A 21,768-nucleotide genomic window follows, 5' to 3' on the forward strand; every position below is an offset into this window, starting at 1 on the left:
TTTGAGAAAAAAATAGGAGCGGGGAAGGAGGTATAGTTGCTCTCCGATTATTTGGTTACCTGAAAAGGCAACTAGAACTTTTAATTTCTTACAATTTTTTTTATTAGTAAAATTATTAGTAAAAATAAATTTTACTAGTTAAAGACATACGTAACTTACAAATTAGCTTACGTAAGGAACTTCTGTATTCTCACATTTTTATTACATATATGAGGGGGGCTCACCCCCTCAACAGTACCTCCCTCTTCACACTAGAGCTTAAATTTTGTCCCGATTTCTTAAGAATGACCCCTGAATTACATAAGCCGTAGAATAAATAGTTGAAATTCTAAAAATACTTTAGCGTAGAGAGCGAGGTATTAGGAGGAGGTGAGCCCCTCATATGCGTAATAATTTCTGTTCCTTTTAAGTTTTAATGCTGCTCCTCACTTTCAGTTGAAAAAACTTTGTCATATTTATTTTTTCATTGTTTTTTTTTTTTAATAATAGTAGGAAATCCTGCGCTCCCTTCATGGAAATTTTCTTCCTCCATGAAAAGTTTCCCCAGCATATCCCTCTCTTCTCAACCCTGCCCCAGACCAAATGAAAACGCCCCTGAAGACGTCTGTACACTTATAAGGATTTAGTTATAAGGATTTCCGACTACGCTGAATAAAATGGCTATCTCAGAATTTTGATCCGGTTACTTTGGAAAAATAATTAGCGTGGGACGGGGGCCTAGGTGCCCTACGAGATTTTGGTCACTTAAAAAAGGCACTAGAACTTTTCATTTCCGTTAGAATGAGCCCTTTTGCAGCATTCTAGGGCCACTGGGTTGATACGATCACCCCTGAAAAAAAAACAACAAATAAACACGCATCTGTGATCTGCCTTCTGACAAAAAATACAAAATTCCACATTTTTGCAGATAGGAGCTTGAAATTTCTACAGTAGTGTTCTATGACTTTTAGGCAGATCACGGATGCGTGTTTATTTGTTTTTTTTTTGTTTTTGTTTTTTTTCCAGGGGTGATCGTATCCACCAAATTGTCCTAGAATGTTGCGAGAGGGCTCATTCAAACGGAAATGAAAAGTTCTAGTGCCCTTTTTAAGCGACCAAAAAAATTGGAGGGCACCTAGGCCCCCTCCCACGCTAATTATTTTCCCAAAGTCAACGGATCAAAATTCTGAGATAGCCATTTTATTCAACGTAGTCGAAAAACCTTATAACTATGTCTTTGCAGACGACTTACTCCTCCGTAGTCTCCGTGGGAGGGGTTACAAGTTAAAAACTTTGACCAGTGCTTACATATAGTAATGGTTATTGGGAAGTGTACAGGTGTTTTCAGGAGAATTTTTTGGTCGGGGAGAGGGGTCGAAAAGAGGGGGATATACTGGGGGAACTTTCCATCGAGGACTTGGTCATGGGGGAAGAAAATTTCCATGAAGGGAGCGCAGGATTTACTAACATTATTAAAAAAAACAATGAAAAAATATATATGAAAAAGTTTGTTTTCAGCTGGAAGTAAGGAGCAGCATCAAAACTTAAAACGAACAGAAATTATTACCCATATGAGGGGCTCACCTCCTCCTAATACCTCGCTCTTTACGCTAAAGTATTTTTAGTAATGTCAACTATTTATTCTACGGCTTTTGTGATTCAGGGGTCATTCTTAATTAATTGGGCCAAAATTTAAGATTTAGTGTAAAGAGAGAGGTACTGACGACGGGGTGAACCCTCTCATATGTGTAATAAAAATATGAGAATAAAAAATTCTTCACGTAAGCTAGTTTATAAGTTACGTATATCTTTTACTTATAAAACCATTCGTAATAAATTAAATTTCTAGTTGCCTTTTTTTATTAACCAAAAAATTGGAGGGCAACTAGGCTTCCTCCCCCGCTCTTTTTTCCCAAAATCATTCGATCAAAATTATGAGTAAGCCATTCAGCAAAAAAAAAAAAAAAATTCAAATTTCGTTTCAATTATTACTCTGCGGAGAGCCAAAATCAAAACATGCATTTATTCAAAAACATTCAGAAATTAAATAAAAAAACAAGTTTTTTCAACTGAAAGTAAGGAGCGACATTAAAACTTAAAACGGACACAAATTACTTCGTATATAAAAGGGGCTGCTTCCTCATCAACGCCCCGCTCTTTACGCTAAAGTTTTTTACTGTTTTAAAAAGAAGAGTTGGGAGAAAGAGTCAAACTTTAGCGTAAAGAGCGGGGCGTTGATGAAGAAGCAGCCCCTTTTATATACGAAGTAATTTCTGTTCGTTTTAAGTTTTAATGTCGCTCCTTACTTTCAGTTGAAAAAACTTGTTTTTTATTTAATATATTTAAAATCAGCATTAAAATGCGATTCTTTTGATGTAGCTATTGGTACCAAAATTCCATTTTTTAGAGCTTCGGTTACTATTGAGCCGGGTCGCTCTTTACTACAGTTCGTTACTACGAACTGTTTGATAAAGTTGGAGGACAAGCAATATAAACAAAGGTATTTTATTTCAAATGACAATACAATTAAGTATGTAACTACAAAGAAGGATAGAATGTAAGGAAAATGAATTTTCCTGTTACCGGTACTAGACGATTAATCTTATAAGTACGGCTCTTGTATTGGAACCCCCTGTGGAACTTTGGGATCAAAGCATCAATGAAGAATCCTTTCAGCTTGGGAAAAATCTTTTCGGTCCAAAAGCCTGGATTGCGGTCTATCTTTTCAATGTAGAAGTCTTTCTGGGTAAAAATCATGAAAAAGCAAGTATATAGCTGAGCACATTCAAGCTGACTGATTGTACTTGGTAAAAGTAGTCGTGGCCTCGTTTGGGGTTGACCAGTCCATTCTTTCCAACTTCCATGCAATAGTCCGCTTTAGACTCTTTTCGGTTCTTTATCCACTAGCCTATCCCCAAATTTCTCGCAGTTTCGCAGTTCCATACCTCGCTTTGATTTAATTTTCCCCATGATTTCGGCTTTGTGTGCATAACTTTCCTGAAGGCTCCTGACTATTTCTCATTTCTAGGTTTCTTCATTGCATTGAAATAATTTATGAAAATTTCACACTATTAACAAGCAGCTGATTATTCCAGCTTGTCATTTTCGTCTCTAGGGGTTATTATCGGCGATCTGAAACGATTCTTTATGGCAACCGACTTGTAAAAATTTCAGGTAGCTGAAAATATTCTAGGGGACTGTTAGAAAACGGGAAAATACATCAAAAAATGGTTCCAATCATCTTATAGGTTATTGTCTTCTGCACATGATAGTACCAATTTTGTTCCAAAAGCAATATCCTTCATAGAGTACACTTGTGAAAAATACCTAGACATTTTCTAAGATTTCTAAGCAATTAGAGGAAATAGAACAAAATCCTTTCAAACATTTTGTAGCATCTTCAAGAAGCTATGGCCTGATATTAAAAGCGGCATCTTCCGCCAATGAATACTTGAGTACTTTTTAAATATAAATTTTCAATTTAACATGGGATTTTCGAGTTCCATCAGTTCACTTAATCACCCCCTTAACCCGTCACTGTATTATTACCGTGCATAACAATAATCAGTTTATTTTTCTTATCTTGTATACCTTGCTTCTGTGCTAAAGCTTCTCTACCAACTGAATCAAATACCGGTTCATAGCCTATAAAACGAAAGACTAAAGGGGTCTGAAGATTTAGACACTTGTCAATTATCAATCTAAGAGTGAAAATTCGGTCGACACATCTCATTGCTAAAAACACTTTCCCTCTCTTAATCTAGATCACCTCTTAGTCTTAGAATTATCATCATGCTAAGTAATTTGCTTCTATAAAAATCGAGCCAACGTCTCTGTAGTAAACTAAGATGCTGCTTATATTATTGCCATTGTCGTAACAATTTGCTAGGCCTAGCTTGAATGGGTCTCTTCAAATCACGGGTATATTTCAGCCAAGTTTGCAAGCATTGCGAGGTTGCGACCAATCCTCACCTCAGATGTGTATAATATGGTAACATCGGATCCTATGTTCTCCATTAGCTCTCTTTATTTCAGTTTAGCTAGCATCTTTCGATTTGTAAGTACATAGGAAGAGGGAGAGATCTTTGAAAGTACCACCAATCCCTAGTCCATATTGTTTCTATATTTTCGTACCATTTTCCTGTTCTATATAGTTTTGACGACCATGCGTTTTCCAGAAGAATAGCCTCCGATGACCATGACCGTTTTCGTTCTCGATTTCATAGATTTTTCGTATAAATTGGCATTTTTAACGTTTTTCTTTATTTGTGCCCTCTAACCCGCCACTAAAAAAATTTCCCTGTGTACTTTTTGGGAAAATTCGTGAACGAAAAACGTGTTTCATTTTTACTTGTGTGAGTTTTGTTTAATAAATTGTGTGTTCATTGGATGTTTCTGAGTAAGTTGGTTATGGAAAAAAGGCTTTTATGTGGCGATGATGAATTTATTTTATAGTTCTAGTCTTTATTTGAGCAAAATTTGTACGTTCAATTTAACTAAACATTGTTTTTTTTCTAGGGTCTGAAAGAGGTAGTCCATACCAGCCCACAACTTACAATGTACGGCACACAAGACGACCGTATCAGTATCACTTAGCGTCTTCTGAATCACCAGGAAGAATTTTACCCATTTGCAGCCCAAAAAGCAACCATTATAGCCCAGTGCCTGTTATACAACACATTCACTGCAATTGTCGCCATGAAAACGTTTATGAATCACCTTACAGCTTTTCAAGGACTTTATGCCACTCTTTTGTTCCACAGTTAGAGTGTCACTATACTGAGGCTAGTCGAGTATACAGAGGGAGGTGTCCTCCTCAACCACCTCCTAGTTTTCTTGAGCCTGGTGATGAAAGTGAAGGTGATTCTAGTTCGAAGATAAATTGTAGTGAAGAAAGTGGAAAAGTGAGAAAAGTTTAAGAATAACTTCAGCCGTGGTCCCACACAAGGTTTTGATTGAGCTGTGGGTAGCTGAAGAAAATTTCCAAAATGAATTTTCTGCCCTTTTTTTAAAAAAAAGGAAATTGTGATCAAAGAAAAATACATCTTAAAGAAAAGCCTTCGTCCAACCATTTTCATATCATTTACTCAAGATCAAACATAGTGATAGTATTTCGAAAAGAATTTTGGCTGCAATAAGCCTCCTTTTGAAAAAGGTACTGTCTCATACGATTTGTAGGCAATAAATTGATGCAACAAGTCGGATTTGCGTTTTAGTCCAAATTGTGATTTTAGTGTTTGATTGTGTTTTTGATCTCGTTACCATTTGCGTATTTTTTTTTTTTACCTGCGTCAAGTGTTTCAATTCTTAGCAATATTAATGGTAAGTTCAGACACTCGGTGGTCTCTCAGCATTCTGACTAAAGAATAGTGTTCTGTTCTCGTTTATAAATTTTGAAAATTTGAAATAAAGGCACTAGCATTTTACACTCTTGAATTTTTTTTTTAATTCTCTTAAATGGATTGAAACAGCCTGATTTTATTTTTTATTTTTTGTTATTTGAAATGTCGAAATACTTCAGTTTGAGTATGGAACGATCTGCAAAGCTTTTTCTCTATAAAAAAAAGAACACGAATATTTTTAAAGGCCAAACAATATTAAAGAGTAAAGGAGAGTAGCGTGGGTTGTCTTAACTTACCATAAGCATATCGTAGTTTTTTGTATTTAATTCACTTTTTTCATCTTTTTTATCACGCATCTTAACTTGCATAAAAAAGGTTAATCTTCAAAAGCAAATCTGTTTTAAAGTGTTCTGCTTCTCTTACTTCATTGCTATGTTGTCCGTTTTTTTCCCTAGTAGAGAGTGCGTGAGAAACGTATTTAAAACATTCGTTTATTTTAAATATGCACTGCGAGTCTTGAACTTCTAATTGCATTTAATACTATTCTAAAATCGTTTTAAAATTTTCAGAAAAAATGGATAACAGCTTCACAAAACGTCTTTTTGTATATCGCCTTGCAGTTTGCTATATTTTGACAAGTTGAAATGTGTCAGGTCATTGCAGACAATTAGTTTTTTTTTTCAAATCTCTAGTCCAGTTTTGAAGATTGGCTCTTTTGTTATGCGAGTTGATGACATCATCCTTGAAATTAGGCAAAGGATTGCGGCACCTAGTTCTTCCTTTAAATCATATAATTCAGAACATGTGGCAATTGAAATGCAGCTTTTTTAAGCCTACAATTTTATACTTTATGCAAATCAGGCGTTTTGAGCCCTATATGTTTCAATTTGATATTTGCTTTTACTAGTGAATCCACTGAAGCACGTTCCTGATAGACTCGACAAGGTGTGTTTCCTTTGCATTTTTTATACTAGATAACATGAGGTACCAACTATACAGACTGTACGGTTCAAATTGATAAAATTTGATGACATCATCCTTGAAATTGATGACATCATCCTTGAAATTGGGCAAAGGATTGTGGCACTATGTGTTTCAATTTGTTATCGTCACTGCCTCCCTTAAAGGTCATACATGACATATTCACACTTATCAGCAGTGTTGTCAACGCTTTGAGATAAACAATAAAAAAATGACCAAATTGTACCAGAAAAATATTCTTTGTGGTACAATTATAGCATTCTGTATTAGTTTCCATTTCACTGGTTGGTGGATGGATGATTCGTGGACGATTCACGAATGATTTTGGAATTCAAGGAGATTTTTTTGTTTCGTGTTTGCTTTCTAAGAAAATCCCTTTTCTTTTCCTTTGATCGCTAAGAATTAACTGGAGGAACTTCAAAAATTTGAAAAAAGTCAAACTTTATCAGGTGCATACAACCATAATGTACCAAAATGCAGTAGAATTTTCAGATTTTACCATAAAGTGTCCAAAGGGACCGTATTTTGCAAAGACCTATAAATTGTACCAAAAACAGTACAAATTTACCGCGTTGGCAATGCTGCTAGTAAGAAAATAGCTAATTTCGTTGGCTATACTCTGAGCTGGAAACCCTGTTGATTCTCCCTTTGAGAACAGCTTAGCAAACAGTTTTCGGCCATTGTCTCCGAAGTGTGATTGTGACAGATAGGACTTTTAGGTGTGACGATATAGCGACCAAGTACTTGAAATATTACTTTGCGAACTTGTTTACTTAACGAAGGTTTTAATTTGTTTCATGTTTTGAAACAACACCAAATCAAAAAATAGTTCATGTTGGAGTTTTTACGGACGAAAAGTGCTGTCAAATTTAAGTATTTAGTTTCGCTCTTTTTTATTTTTTTGCTCTTTAACATGACAACACTGACAAAAAATTGACACTGCCCAAAAAACCTCGTAATTTTAAAGCAGCCAATAAAAAAACATCAGAAAATCTAAAATTTCAGGCTTGAATAGACCTAAGATGGGTCCATGGGGCAAACGATATTCTGATGTCCTTCGCACTTTAAATATGGCCTAGCTAAATTAGCGCCAGTTTTGAAAATCCAAGAGTTAACTTTTATCATCAGCATCTACAATTAAGATAACTTAAAAAAAACTAAACACTTTTCTTGAAATTTCCATAGTGTGCGTAAGCTCCGTCAGAGAAGACCTAAAGTGGCTGTGGGAATCAGTGTTTAGTACTTTAAAGATTCAGGGGAAAAGGGAAGATTCTAAAAGCAATATTTGCGGGGGAAATCCCAAGTATTACGAAACGTTGGAGAGTACCTCCCTGTTACACATACTGAGTGGAATAGATCATTTCTATCATGAAGAATATCATTTAGTATCTCTAGACTAAGGCACCTTTAAAGCTTTTTTAATACCCTTATGCTTAAATAATTGAATAAGTCTTTTCTTTTGCTAATCGAATTGTCTTAGCTGCGTAATTGATTTGCCTAAGCTCTGGAAGGACAAAATCTAAAATTGATGTGTGAATGAGTGTTTACTTGTTTAAAGATTTTGGTAAGGCTGTAAAGTGGGAATTTGTTTACCAAGGTCGTATCCAGGGGATGCTTTAGGAGGTTTGAACCCCTCCCCCCGAAACTTGTTTCCGACTCGAAAAAAATGCAACAAAAATTCACATAAACAAATTTTTGATGTGATTTTTGAAGTTTTTTACCTCCCCTCCCCCCCCCAAAAAAAAAATCCTGGATACGGCCTTGCTCTTTTCCTACATTAAAACGGTCTATTTAAACAGGATATTAACGCTTTATAGAGGCAGCTTAATTCATTATTCTGTCAAGCGAATCAAAAGGAAATACAGAACAAACAAACACACTTAAAAAAAAAAAAAAAAAACCTTTCAACTATGCCCAATCCTTTGCTGGCCTATCACTGCTTTACAATCTGATCACATCATTTTTATTCATTTTTAATCCTTTTTATTTAAACAACTTTGATTCGAAATGCACAAAGACATTAGTGATGATGTTTATTATTTACGATTTTGATTTTTGTCGAATAAATTAAATAAAAATATATTGTCTTTAATTTCTAGATATGTGAAAAGTCTGGAGTGAGCTCATGCCCAGGAGGAGAAGTCTCTGAGCCTGGCCTGTTGGATCTCCCTATTTCTTCCATAATTTGTAGTACTGTGCTTATTATAAGGTGTTTTCAGAAACACATCCTCCCCTGCCCTAAGAAAAAACTATGCTGCCTATATGCCTCGGGGAGAGGATCTTATTACGTACCTAATTGTTATTTCCTTCAAGAGTAAATACTAAACTTTTAATCCCTTGAGTTTTTTATGTGAACTGGGGAAACAAAAGAAGCATGGTTGGTGTAGTTTATAAGTTAGATTTTTGTATTTTTAGGCATTCAAAAGAGGTCCCTAAAGATTCTTAGCCCCCACCACTCGACAGGGTCAATAGTAATATATGGAGATTCTAAGGGAAGCAAGGTAAAATTTGCTTATTATTACCATTCAAGTGTAACATCTCGTGGTAACGAACGTACCGACCCGGCTCAATAGTAACTGAAACTCTTAAAAAACGGAATAGATACATCAAAACAATCAGATTTTTATGCTGATTTCAAATATATAAGTTTTCTTCAGTGGTCAGATCGACCAATTGGTCCTAAAATATCGTGAGAGGGCTCATTAGAATGGAAATTAAAAATTCTAGTGCCCTTTTTATTTGACCAAAAAACTGGAGGGCAACTAGGTCCCCTCTCACGCTCATATTTCCCCAAAGTCACCTGATCAAAATTTTGATTTTGTCATTTTGTTCAGCATAGTCGAAAAATCTAATAACTGTGTCTTCGAAGATGACTATCCCCCAGTGTCCCCGGAGGAAGGGCTATAAGTTATGAACTTTGACCATTGTTTACATATATTATTCATTATTGGGAAGCATACAGGCATTTTCAGGGGATTTTCTCTGGTGGATGGGTCGGGGAGCTGGTTACGTGGGAGTATCTTTCCATTGAAGATTTTCTAATGGGGGAAGGGAATTTTTCATGAAGGGGGCGCCGGATTTCCCAGCATTATTTAAAAAATGATTAGAAATCAAATAAAAAACAGGTTTTTTCAACTGAAAGTAAGGAGCAAAATTAAACCTTAAAACGAACAGAAATTTTTTCGCACATGGAGGTTCACCCCTTCGTCAATACCTCGCTCTTTATGCTACAGTTTTTTAGTACTTTCAAAAGAGCTATTTATTCAAATTAAACGGCCTTTTTAATTCAGAGGTCATTCTTAAATAATCGGAACAAAATTCGAACTTTAGCGTAAAGAGCGAGGTATTGACGAGGTGGCAAACCCCCTCATATACGTAATAATTTCTGTTCTTTAAGTGTTAATGTTGTTCCTTACTTTCAGTTAAAAAAATTAATTTTTTTAATCTAATAATATATCAGAAGAGAGAAAAAAGCAACAATAACGATTGTATAATATAAACTAAGAAATATAATAATATAACTAATAAATATAAACTAATACCACATTTCTCGTTGCACTGATACATGTTTGTTCCATCCCCCTCCCCCAAAAAAATGTAAAGCAAACATCTTTCCTGGACAGCAGTAACTCAGATCTTAATTAGGGTTTGAATCCTACGACTAGGAATTAAGATTGAAAGTGATTTATATAGGATTCAGGAATTTAAATTGAAGTGATTAGAAATGAACTACGGCCTAAGAAACAGTCCCCATGAACCAAATCTGGTAATCTTTCTGTGACATTAATTGGTGACGGGTACAGAATGGCTGGGTGTTTCATTTTCGATTAATTTATAAAAATTGCGTTTCAATTTAATGTTACCGTTTGCTACTTGCGAAAAGCACGTAAGTACAAAAGTGCTCCTCTAGTGGCGAAGAAGATAAAAAAAAAAATAGACACATGATTTTCCTTGTTCCTCAAAACGGAAATGTAATCCTCCTACACGGGTTTTTCAGTTATGGTGATTCAAATGGCGGGTTTTCATTTCGATCTAACATCATTGCCGCTGGGTTTCAGGCCTTCTTACGGAAGTTTCCATAAATCTGTTTTCACAATAAACTTTTACCATTAGGACTAATCAAAATAATAATTATTATTCCAGAATCAACGCCAATTAGTGATTATTCCCCTCTTGACAGGTATTTTTTCAAAACGCGTTAAGTTTTTGGTTATTATGGGGTAGATTTTATTTACTAGGTAGTGTCTAATGCCGCAACCCTGATCCCTCTGAATATGCCTTTCTTATGTCTAACCATCTAATTTCCTCTTTTGTGTCCAATCCTTATTCCGCTTTTTTAAATAACTCTTCAAAACACACCATTTTTAATCTCTAGTCATGCAATCTCCTTTCTTTTCTTCAATCTTTGCCTCCTTTTTTATCCGTGATCCTTTAAAACAAGCCTTTGTTTTATCTCTTGCGATACAATCTTGAAGAGGGTAGTGACAGTAATAGTAACATTTTCGTTGTACTCCTGGGTGTAGTAGGTATGGGCAAGAGCCTACTGCTGCAAACTTTAGCCATAAGCCAGCCACTTGCTTTCCTGACCAGGGTGCAGAGTATTTTGTGAGTTTCCTGCCAAAATTGGATGAATTGAAGCTGATGATGCTGCCAAAATCTTGCCCAGGGGAGGGATCAATCCCCCTGGACAAATGAAGCACTGACTGGGGTGCAAGAAAAGACCCCTTGAGGAGTAACCTGAGGTGGGAAAATAACAAATTCTATTAATAGTACTAGTTTTGAGAATCAAGTGCTGCTTGTTCCTGATAGCTGGCGAGTGGCAGTTGTCTCCCCTTCTTTCGTGGAATGACCGCTGCCGGCCCGAGCCAGTGTGAGGCTGGTGTATAGGTTTGTAGAGATGTGGAAAACAATATTGGAAGTCTTGTCAATACCAAGGAAGGTTCTTGTATGAAGCTGAAAAAAGATGACAAGCCCTATCTAAAACTCCCATGTCCGAGGTACAAATAGCCCAGAGGGTATTGGTGCTATATTAATTTTTTTTTAGGGGGAGAGGTTATGGAGGCAATGGGTCTATGTGACATTAGCCTTGAGTGACCTTTTTGACTCCGTCTATAAACAACGAAAACCACAAATGTCTTACCTTGAAACTTTGAACTGAAGTTGCTCCACACCTGTTAACCGAAGGGAAAACTTTTCAATTTTGCAAGGTCTTAGGCTGGTACGTAGCCTATTCATCTTTTCAAAGTAAATTTTTATGGGAAAATAGTACAATTTTTTTAAATTATTCAGAAGGGAAACGGGTCTTGGTACACTATAGATGAACATTTGGCTTGTTTCTTGTGGCTAATAATTCTGCCCATATTGTCTTTTTTTTTGCTTAAAGTGTTGAGACCTTAGAGCTTGCTGATTTTTGACTTTTTGCTCAATACGACAATGACCAGATCAATTTGTTCATATTCTCTTTAGTTTCGTTAGGCAACTGATCAAAGCAGAATTGCTTTTAGATTGATTTTCTAAAATTTGGATTGTTCGGATTTTGTATTTTCTGAAGAAACGACCTGAGCAGCAAGATCATTCTTTAGCGATTCTTAAAAAATTGTTTTCTGTCAAAACATTTAGTGTTTTGCATATTTATTAATCGACAAATAGGTTTTTGGTTTGTGGGTGTGAACTCTCAATAGTGTATAAAAGAATTTCAAAAAAAAACAATTTTCAGTGTCTAATCAAAGTCAAAACAAGTATTTTAGGTATACTGATGCATCGGTATGGATTGTTGGCATCAAAATAGTTCAACAAAGACATGATCTTTTGATTACTGACTATTCGCTAAACAAGTAACCAGCGCCAATGGCAAATCTGGCAATATTTCTGCAATGAAAATTTACTGCTCCTCAATAATCGTTACAGCTTAACATGAACAGCTTGAGTTCTCGAACTCTTGCTCATAATAACTGGAAATTCAAAAACGCGTTTTGAAGACAACTGTCAAGTGGAAAAAAAATTACCATTTGAAGCTGATTTAGGAATGGTAGCTTTGATTTCGACTATTTTTAGTGGTAAAAATTTATCGTTAAAATAAGTTTATGAGGAATTTCGCAAAAAAGCCTGAAAACCCGAAAAAACAGCGTCTAATCAAACAGAAAGCTGCACCATTGAAATCTTCACAGTCGAAAACCACATTTATGAAAGTTATAGCATCCCCTCTTGGGCAACAAGGAAAATCACTTTTTCGCATGAGAAGCATTGATTGTCTTTTTATTTTTTTATATTTTTATCGCCGCTAGTGGGGCATCTGAACGTCATAGAGAGATGTTAAGGACTCACTTGAAAAGAAATTGCTATATCAAGTGTCCTTTATAATTAAAAAAAGGTGATATGAAAATAAAATGTAATTTGTTGACTAGAACTGCGTCTTTAAGATGATGTAACACAGGAATCTTTGGACAAGGTAAGAGAGGCAAGGAAGGATACGGCACTTTGTAGTCCGAACCGGTGATGGTTATTTGTGGTTCATGGCGCTTCTTCTATCATTGATAAGATAACATACTGATGAACCATATGCCGTTAATTCATATTTTTATTATTTGGGACACAAGGGTTTTGTAATGGGAAAAGGTGGCTTGTTTGACGTTGGCTGAGCAATTGGCTGAGAATTTTCAGGGATTTTCCTTTGGGACAAAAGATCAAACTTTTTGTTATAAGAAAAGACAAGGCGGCCCGGAAAGGGCCTGAAAGCTGTGTGTCCCTGATGAGGTTGAAACTTTCAGCCGGGCCAAGAGGAACCTGCTATACTAAAAGCTGTCCCAGGGGATGGAGCCCAGGAAAGAGCCAATTCTTTTTCGGCTCGAAACTTGTATATTTCCCTCCATCCCTCCTAAATGTGCCGTGCCATAATCTTTTTCCCTTACTACCATGTATAATTATGGAAACTTGGCAGGGGCTTGTTCAATTGGAAATTGAAAACTTTAGTGCCTTTTTCGGAGGACAACTAGCCTCCCTCTGGTACCATATTCTGCTACTCACCTTCTTAACTCCTACTGGATCAAAAGTTTGAGATAGTCGTTTTGTACAAAAAGGTTTAATAAGCGTGCCTTCGGGATCGAAAATACCCCACAGCCCCAGTTGTAACGGCCCTTAATTTTTGAATAACCTAATGTTTACACATATACTTTAGTAGAAAAAGACGGCAGTGTTTGTTCTTGGCTGTGCGATCGTTTAGGAGCTACTAGGGATCTTTCGCTATTCCAAGATTCCAGAAACTCCCTGAGGGTATACTCAAGAAACAGCAGGCGTACCTGAGTAAACCAAAAGACGCTGTTTCAACACAGAGGGGCAAACTAATAATTTTAGCACAGGTTATCTATTAGGTTTGACAATAATCCGTGGTTTTAGATAGTAATATTGTGCCATGGAGCGTCAAAGCTTTTTTTCCTCTCGGTAAGGAAAAATATTCCCTTGAATTTTCCTATTTTATACTTTTTTTTACACTCTTCGAAAATTGACGTTTTTCTTCTTTTGTTTTTCTTCTAATTTTTCTTTTTTGTTTTTTAATTTCTTTTTTTAATTTCTCTTTTTGTTTTTCTTCTAATAACTGGTGGAATAGCCCTACTCAAGAAAATACCAAACGTCAGTTTAAAACTATTTTTCGTGAAATTCTTAGTGAGTTTTCAGAAAATTGAAGGATATCTATAAAAGAACTGTATTTGTATTATAAGACGAATATAAAATAATGCTTGTTGTTATTATTGTTGTTGTAAATATTCTGCCACGAACTTGTAAATTACATAAAGCTTCTAATCAGAAAGCACTTTCTCATGACTCATTGAGTTAACCCTCACGATTTTTTTCATTATTTGCCGACCGGAATTTCAATTTATATGCTGCATTTCATGAATAGTTTTAGGGAGCGAATTCAAACCTTTGGGGAGATCAAAACTACTTATCTGCAATATCCTGGGAACAGCTTTAGGGTTTGAGCAGAAATTTTTAGGGGTTGCTGTGGAAGGGAGGAAGTGAACCCAATATCTTGATCCGGTGCGAGGGAGCAGAGGGAGAGGGTTTAAGGATTTAACCAAAAGTCTGGTTAAATTGGCACTATGAGTTCCTGTTGGATCGGAATCGAATCCGTGTGAATTAACAGTAAAAAAAAAGAAAGAAAAATATGAACTCAGGTTATCAAAATGGCATATCGGGATTATCTCAGGACCAGCTTGGGGATCAAGTTGGCTTTTAGGGATGCTGGGGGGCTAAGTAAACCTCCTGTCTTGAATTGGGATAGGGGCAAATCGATGAAAACGATGTACCCAGTTTATCAAAATGGCGTACCTACAATATTCTGGGAATGGCAGATGGATATCGAGCTGAAAATTTGAAATTTTTTGGTGGGGGGAGGTAATTAAACTTTGTATATTGTCTTTTGAGGGTGAAGAATTAGGGGTCAAAGATGTTTGCCTCTAATCCTCTTAAAAGCTTTGACACTATTGCCTCCCGTGGATCTTTGAATTTATTCACGGCAAAGTAGTGACGTAAATTAGAAGAAAACATATTCCTGCGGGCTATCAAAATAGCGTATCTGAAATATCTCAGGAGTGACTGGGAGATCGAGCTAAAGCTTTCAGAGAGTGTTTGTTGAGGGCAAGTGGATTCAAATATTAAGTTTAGGGAAAGGGATTAGAGTTACATAACACGTTTACCCCCTAGAAGGTTTGAGGGGCGACTATTTCTTTTTTATTGCTGTCGTTCTAAGGTAGAATCGGATATCTAGTCTAAATTTACTTTCCCATTGGTATTCATTTATTAATCTGATATTCATTTTCTTTATGTTTGATGTGATTATGCATTTCCATTTCTGTTCGTTTTGGCTTTTATTTAATCATTCACAATAATTTTTCTTTGTTTTAAAGTTCAATTAGCCTATTATATGGCTTTTTTTTCTAACTGTCTTAGATTTTTAACATGGTTCTTCACTCTCCTTTGAAAACTACTTTTTTGAACAGATTTTTTAAATTACTCTGTTAAAAAGTCTGCATACCGTATTTATATCGAGGAGCGACGGACCTGACAGTGGGTGCTGGAGTACAGACTCCCCAAAATACAATGGATTTTACATTTTATTACGTGCAAACCAATAACCTTTTTATAAAAAATTCCCAGTTGTTATTATTTTTCCTATTTAACGAATTTGACTGGTCCTAGAACAACCAGCCTTTACATATGGGCTATCAGTCCAATCTTTTCTATAGCTGATAATGATTTCAATATCTCTCAGTAGAAAAAAAATTCATCTAAATAAATATTTTACATTGGAAAAGGTAAAGGTGAAAAGGTAAAGAATACGGCATTAGACTTTTACAGTCCCTGCCGGCGATGCTGATCTCCGTTTCTTGACCCTTCAGCCAGGAAGCGCAATGGGGGGCTGGGGGCCAACCACCCTGTGCTTTCGCAAACTCTTCCTGTTTGTCTTCCTTAGATTTCTCCAGGTACCCATTTAGAGCTGGGTCGACTCTGACTGAGCTTACAGAGTCACGCCACTGACCCCCATCCCAAACTAAATAATTTGGTACACTAGAATTCGAATTGAAAAAGATCTGATAAAAATGAGCACCATAGTCATATCGAATAAAAACGGTAATTAATAAATGAAAGATAACAAAACCATGTATCGGCTTGAGGATTTCAATTGTGACTTCTTTATCTTCAATGTTTGACAGCAAAAATGTTATATGTACGACAAATATAACCCTGAATTAGATAAGAGATTTTTACCTATTACTAATACTAATAAACTAATAGGCTATTAGTTTAGATAGTTATTTTTTCTTCGCCGTCATCAATAATTGCAATATTTTTAAAATATAATTTTATATTCTCCGACAAATAATGACAAGGAAGTCTGCTTTAAAGACTACTTTTTAATTTTTTACGAAAAAAATTACGTAAAATGAAATAAAATTTGAAAAACTGAGGTTTTAAACGTTAGTTTGTGAACATCCTAGTGAACATATTTACTCTACTTTTCCATATGGACTCATCAGCAGCTTGTGTGAGTGAGGTTTTAAACGTTAGTTTGTGAACATCCTAGTGAGCATATTTACTCTACTTTTCCATATGGACTCATCAGCAGCTTGTGTGAGTGAGGTTTTAAACGTTAGTTTGTGAACATTCTAGTGAGCATATTTACTCTACTTTTCCATATGGACTCATCAGCAGCTTGTGTGAGTGAGGTTTTAAACGTTAGTTTGTGAACATCCTAGTGAGCATATTAACTCTACTTTTCCATATGGACTCATCAGCAGCTTGTGTGAGTGAGGTTTTAAACGTTAGTTTGTGAACATCCTAGTGAGCATATTTACTCTACTTTTCCATATGGACTCATCAGCAGCTTGTGTGAGTGAGGTTTTAAACGTTAGTTTGTGAACATCCTAGTGAGCATATTTACTCTACTTTTCCATATGGACTCATCAGCAGCTTGTGTGAGTGAGGTTTTAAACGTTAGTTTGTGAACATCCTAGTGAACATATTTACTCTACTTTTCCATATGGACTCATCAGCAGCTTGTGTGAGTGAGGTTTTAAACGTTAGTTTGTGAACATCCTAGTGAACATATTTACTCTACTTTTCCATATGGACTTCCATATGGAGCATCAGCAGCTTGTGTGAGTGAGGTTTTTACCAACTACGATGTTCTAAGAGTGAGATAGTGAATAGTGAATGAATTTGCATTCTCTATAAAGTAATTTTTCAGCATCATTATTTTTAGTATCATATTTTAAAACTCGTGTCGAAACAAACCTTCATCAAACTTAACATGGTTGCGAAGAGCAAGTAAAGAAACAAGATTTTTGTTGGAGGGGGGGGGTTCGGAGATTTTTGGTAAATTCTAGACTCTCCTACGGTATAAAAATGTCGCCCCTAAGGGCATAGTTTGACTGTACTATTCAAAATGGATTTGGACAAAAGGATTTTTTGGGATGCAGAAAAATGCCTCAAATTTTATTTATATTTATTTTGTTATGTTTTTACGAGTCTGACAAACATTTCTTGAGTGGGGGTTAAACTCCCCCACCCCCTGGATACGGATTTGAGATGAAAGATCATTGGACGCCAAAAGCTCCGCTTTATGCAATTCACTTGGAACTAACCATGAAGCAGAACCTCCTCAATCTGCAGAGAGAGATTATAAAGAGGATTCCAGCAGTACAGGAACTTCATCAGAGGTGGGATACCAGTAATCTATTTTGGGAGGGGGCAATTGCCTCCCATTAGATTTAGATAAATTTTATTTGTATTTTCATTAATAGACAGAAAATATATCCCCTTTGTGGGGATTTTACAATACTTTTTTGATATCTCTAAAAAATAAATTTTTTTTTGGAAACATCCAAAAACCGTCTAATTTTGATGATGATTCTGTAAAACATTTCCCTACTAAAATGATTTCTGTTTCTCTCGAAAGAAATATAGAAATTGGTGTTTTAGCCGAAAAACATTATTTTTGATGATTTAAAGTTTGTTACAATAAGGGGTTTGAGGGGAATACACCCCTCCTTTAATTAATTGTTATGTTTCTCATTTATGACTTTTAGCTATTATTACTATGCTACTAGCAGCTCATTAACGCAAAACCCACCTGAGACGAACGTAGTTGCAGGCGCCAGTTTAAAAAAAGACATGTGCGAAAAATCAGTAAAGAGAATAAATAAATAAACACATATGGTAGCAAACAGCTTAGGATGGTGTATCTCTTCCCTTGGAATTTGTGCTTGATTGTATGGTCAGAAAGTATTGTCACTTAAAACTAATAAGTATTAGTAAGTATTAGTAATACTAATAAGTATTGCAAAACTTATTAATTTTGCTTATTTATTTCACAGTTCAATGTTGCAACACTAGCGGAAATTTGCTACTGCCCTGAAAACTTCAGAAATCTAAAACAAAATAATGAAAAACCTAACAAAATCTCCGTTTTCAGGCATGAAAAGACCTAGGATGGGTCCAGGAGGCAAAATTGCTTTTTATGTCAAGGTCCATGATTCTGTAAACATGTCATATATATATATATATATATATATATATATATATATATATATATATATATATATATATATATATATATATACATATATATATATATATATATATATATATATATATATATATATATATATATATATATATATATATATATATATATATATATATATATATATATATATATATATATATATATATATATATATATATATAGTGAAGAAAGAGATCACCAGTGCGACAGCACAAACACAGAAACAAACCCACACCACAAAACCAAATATAACAAATATAAAGTATAAAACATAATAATAAATAAAGAATAATAAATGATAGATAAAAAAAAACAAATTACCATATAAACAAAAAAGAAAGACAGAAGGAGAAAGGAAGACTGTTTTCCTACTTCATTAATTAAAATAAATCAGTACTTGAACGAGGCCTTAACACTATTCATCCATCCAATTACATAGGTCAAACAGCATAACCATACACAATCAACCGTAAAGAATAATTCATGGACAGGCAGTCGTGTCGTAAGTGAGTGTAAGCCGTCATATACCGAATATTAAAAACAATTAAATAAAAAAAAAACTAGTTTTTTTAACCGAAAGTAAGGAGCGACATTAAAACTTAAAACGAACAGAAATTACTCCGTATATGAAATGGGTTGTCCCCTCCGCAATCCCTCGCTCTTTACGCTAAAGCTTTTAATTGTTTTAAAAAGTAGAATTGTGGCAAAGAGTCAAACTATTGCCTATAGGGCTTTTGCACTTTAAATTCCCTACCCAGGCAAGTAGCGTACCTACCATAAATTCCCTACGGTATCCCCAGTTATATATATATATATATATATATATATATATATATATATATATATATATATATATATATATATATATATATATATATATATATGTGTGTGTGTGTATATATATATGTATGTATATATATATATATATATATATATATATATATATATATATATATATATATATATATATATATATATATATATATATGTGTGTGTGTGTGTGTGTGTGTGTGTGTGTGTGTGTGTGTGTGTGTGTGTGTGTGTGTGTGTGTGTGTGTGTGTGTGTGTGTGTGTGTGTGTGTGTGTGTGTGTGTGTGTGTGTGTGTGTGTGTGTGTGTGTGTGTGTGTGTGTGTGTGTGTGTGTGTGTGTGTGTGTGTGTGTGTGTGTGTGTGTGTGTGTGTGTGTGTGTGTGTGTGTGTGTGTGTGTGTGTGTGTGTGTGTGTGTGTGTGTGTGTGTGTGTGTGTGTGTGTGTGTGTGTGTGTGTGTGTGTGTGTGTGTGTGTGTGTGTGTGTGTGTGTGTGTGTGTGTGTGTGTGTGTGTGTGTGTGTGTGTGTGTGTGTGTGTGTGTGTGTGTGTGTGTGTGTGTGTGTGTGTGTGTGTGTGTGTGTGTGTGTGTGTGTGTGTGTGTGTGTGTGTGTGTGTGTGTGTGTGTGTGTGTGTGTGTGTGTGTGTGTGTGTGTGTGTGTGTGTGTGTGTGTGTGTGTGTGTGTGTGTGTGTGTGTGTGTGTGTGTGTGTGTGTGTGTGTGTGTGTGTGTGTGTGTGTGTGTGTGTGTGTGTGTGTGTGTGTGTGTGTGTGTGTGTGTGTGTGTGTGTGTGTGTGTGTGTGTGTGTGTGTGTGTGTGTGTGTGTGTGTGTGTGTGTGTGTGTGTGTGTGTGTGTGTGTGTGTGTGTGTGTGTGTGTGTGTGTGTGTGTGTGTGTGTGTGTGTGTGTGTGTGTGTGTGTGTGTTGTGTGTGTGTGTGTGTGTGTGTGTGTGTGTGTGTGTGTGTGTGTGTGTGTGTGTGTGTGTGTGTGTGTGTGTGTGTGTGTGTGTGTGTGTGTGTGTGTGTGTGTGTGTGTGTGTGTGTGTGTGTGTGTGTGTGTGTGTGTGTGTGTGTGTGTGTGTGTGTGTGTGTGTGTGTGTGTGTGTGTGTGTGTGTGTGTGTGTGTGTGTGTGTGTGTGTGTGTGTGTGTGTGTGTGTGTGTGTGTGTGTGTGTGTGTGTGTGTGTGTGTGTGTGTGTGTGTGTGTGTGTGTGTGTGTGTGTGTGTGTGTGTGTGTGTGTGTGTGTGTGTGTGTGTGTGTGTGTGTGTGTGTGTGTGTGTGTGTGTGTGTGTGTGTGTGTGTGTGTGTGTGTGTGTGTGTGTGTGTGTGTGTGTGTGTGTGTGTGTGTGTGTGTGTGTGTGTGTGTGTGTGTGTGTGTGTGTGTGTGTGTGTGTGTGTGTGTGTGTGTGTGTGTGTGTGTGTGTGTGTGTGTGTGTGTGTGTGTGTGTGTGTGTGTGTGTGTGTGTGTGTGTGTGTGTGTGTGTGTGTGTGTGTGTGTGTGTGTGTGTGTGTGTGTGTGTGTGTGTGTGTGTGTGTGTGTGTGTGTGTGTGTGTGTGTGTGTGTGTGTGTGTGTGTGTGTGTGTGTGTGTGTGTGTGTGTGTGTGTGTGTGTGTGTGTGTGTGTGTGTGTGTGTGTGTGTGTGTGTGTGTGTGTGTGTGTGTGTGTGTGTGTGTGTGTGTGTGTGTGTGTGTGTGTGTGTGTGTGTGTGTGTGTGTGTGTGTGTGTGTGTGTGTGTGTGTGTGTGTGTGTGTGTGTGTGTGTGTGTGTGTGTGTGTGTGTGTGTGTGTGTGTGTGTGTGTGTGTGTGTGTGTGTGTGTGTGTGTGTGTGTGTGTGTGTGTGTGTGTGTGTGTGTGTGTGTGTGTGTGTGTGTGTGTGTGTGTGTGTGTGTGTGTGTGTGTGTGTGTGTGTGTGTGTGTGTGTGTGTGTGTGTGTGTGTGTGTGTGTGTGTGTGTGTGTGTGTGTGTGTGTGTGTGTGTGTGTGTGTGTGTGTGTGTGTGTGTGTGTGTGTGTGTGTGTGTGTGTGTGTGTGTGTGTGTGTGTGTGTGTGTGTGTGTGTGTGTGTGTGTGTGTGTGTGTGTGTGTGTGTGTGTGTGTGTGTGTGTGTGTGTGTGTGTGTGTGTGTGTGTGTGTGTGTGTGTGTGTGTGTGTGTGTGTGTGTGTGTGTGTGTGTGTGTGTGTGTGTGTGTGTGTGTGTGTGTGTGTGTGTGTGTGTGTGTGTGTGTGTGTGTGTGTGTGTGTGTGTGTGTGTGTGTGTGTGTGTGTGTGTGTGTGTGTGTGTGTGTGTGTGTGTGTGTGTGTGTGTGTGTGTGTGTGTGTGTGTGTGTGTGTGTGTGTGTGTGTGTGTGTGTGTGTGTGTGTGTGTGTGTGTGTGTGTGTGTGTGTGTGTGTGTGTGTGTGTGTGTGTGTGTGTGTGTGTGTGTGTGTGTGTGTGTGTGTGTGTGTGTGTGTGTGTGTGTGTGTGTGTGTGTGTGTGTGTGTGTGTGTGTGTGTGTGTGTGTGTGTGTGTGTGTGTGTGTGTGTGTGTGTGTGTGTGTGTGTGTGTGTGTGTGTGTGTGTGTGTGTGTGTGTGTGTGTGTGTGTGTGTGTGTGTGTGTG

At 36.7% G+C, this 21,768-nt stretch overlaps 1 protein-coding gene across 1 annotated transcript in view; it reads left to right on the forward strand.

The window, feature by feature from the left end:
* LOC136030308 (uncharacterized) overlaps window positions 1-8,034 on the forward strand; it is a 73,878-nt gene extending 65,844 nt beyond the window's left edge. The window contains exon 6 of the mRNA XM_065709201.1: window positions 4,498-8,034. Within this exon, the coding sequence (XP_065565273.1) occupies window positions 4,498-4,898 (401 nt within the window). The 3' untranslated portion in view covers window positions 4,899-8,034. The remainder of the gene's footprint in view (window positions 1-4,497) is intronic.
* The last annotated feature ends 13,734 nt before the right edge of the window (window positions 8,035-21,768 follow it).

This window comes from Artemia franciscana, chromosome 8 (genome assembly GCF_032884065.1).
Source record: "Artemia franciscana chromosome 8, ASM3288406v1, whole genome shotgun sequence".
Classification (NCBI taxonomy): domain Eukaryota; kingdom Metazoa; phylum Arthropoda; class Branchiopoda; order Anostraca; family Artemiidae; genus Artemia; species Artemia franciscana.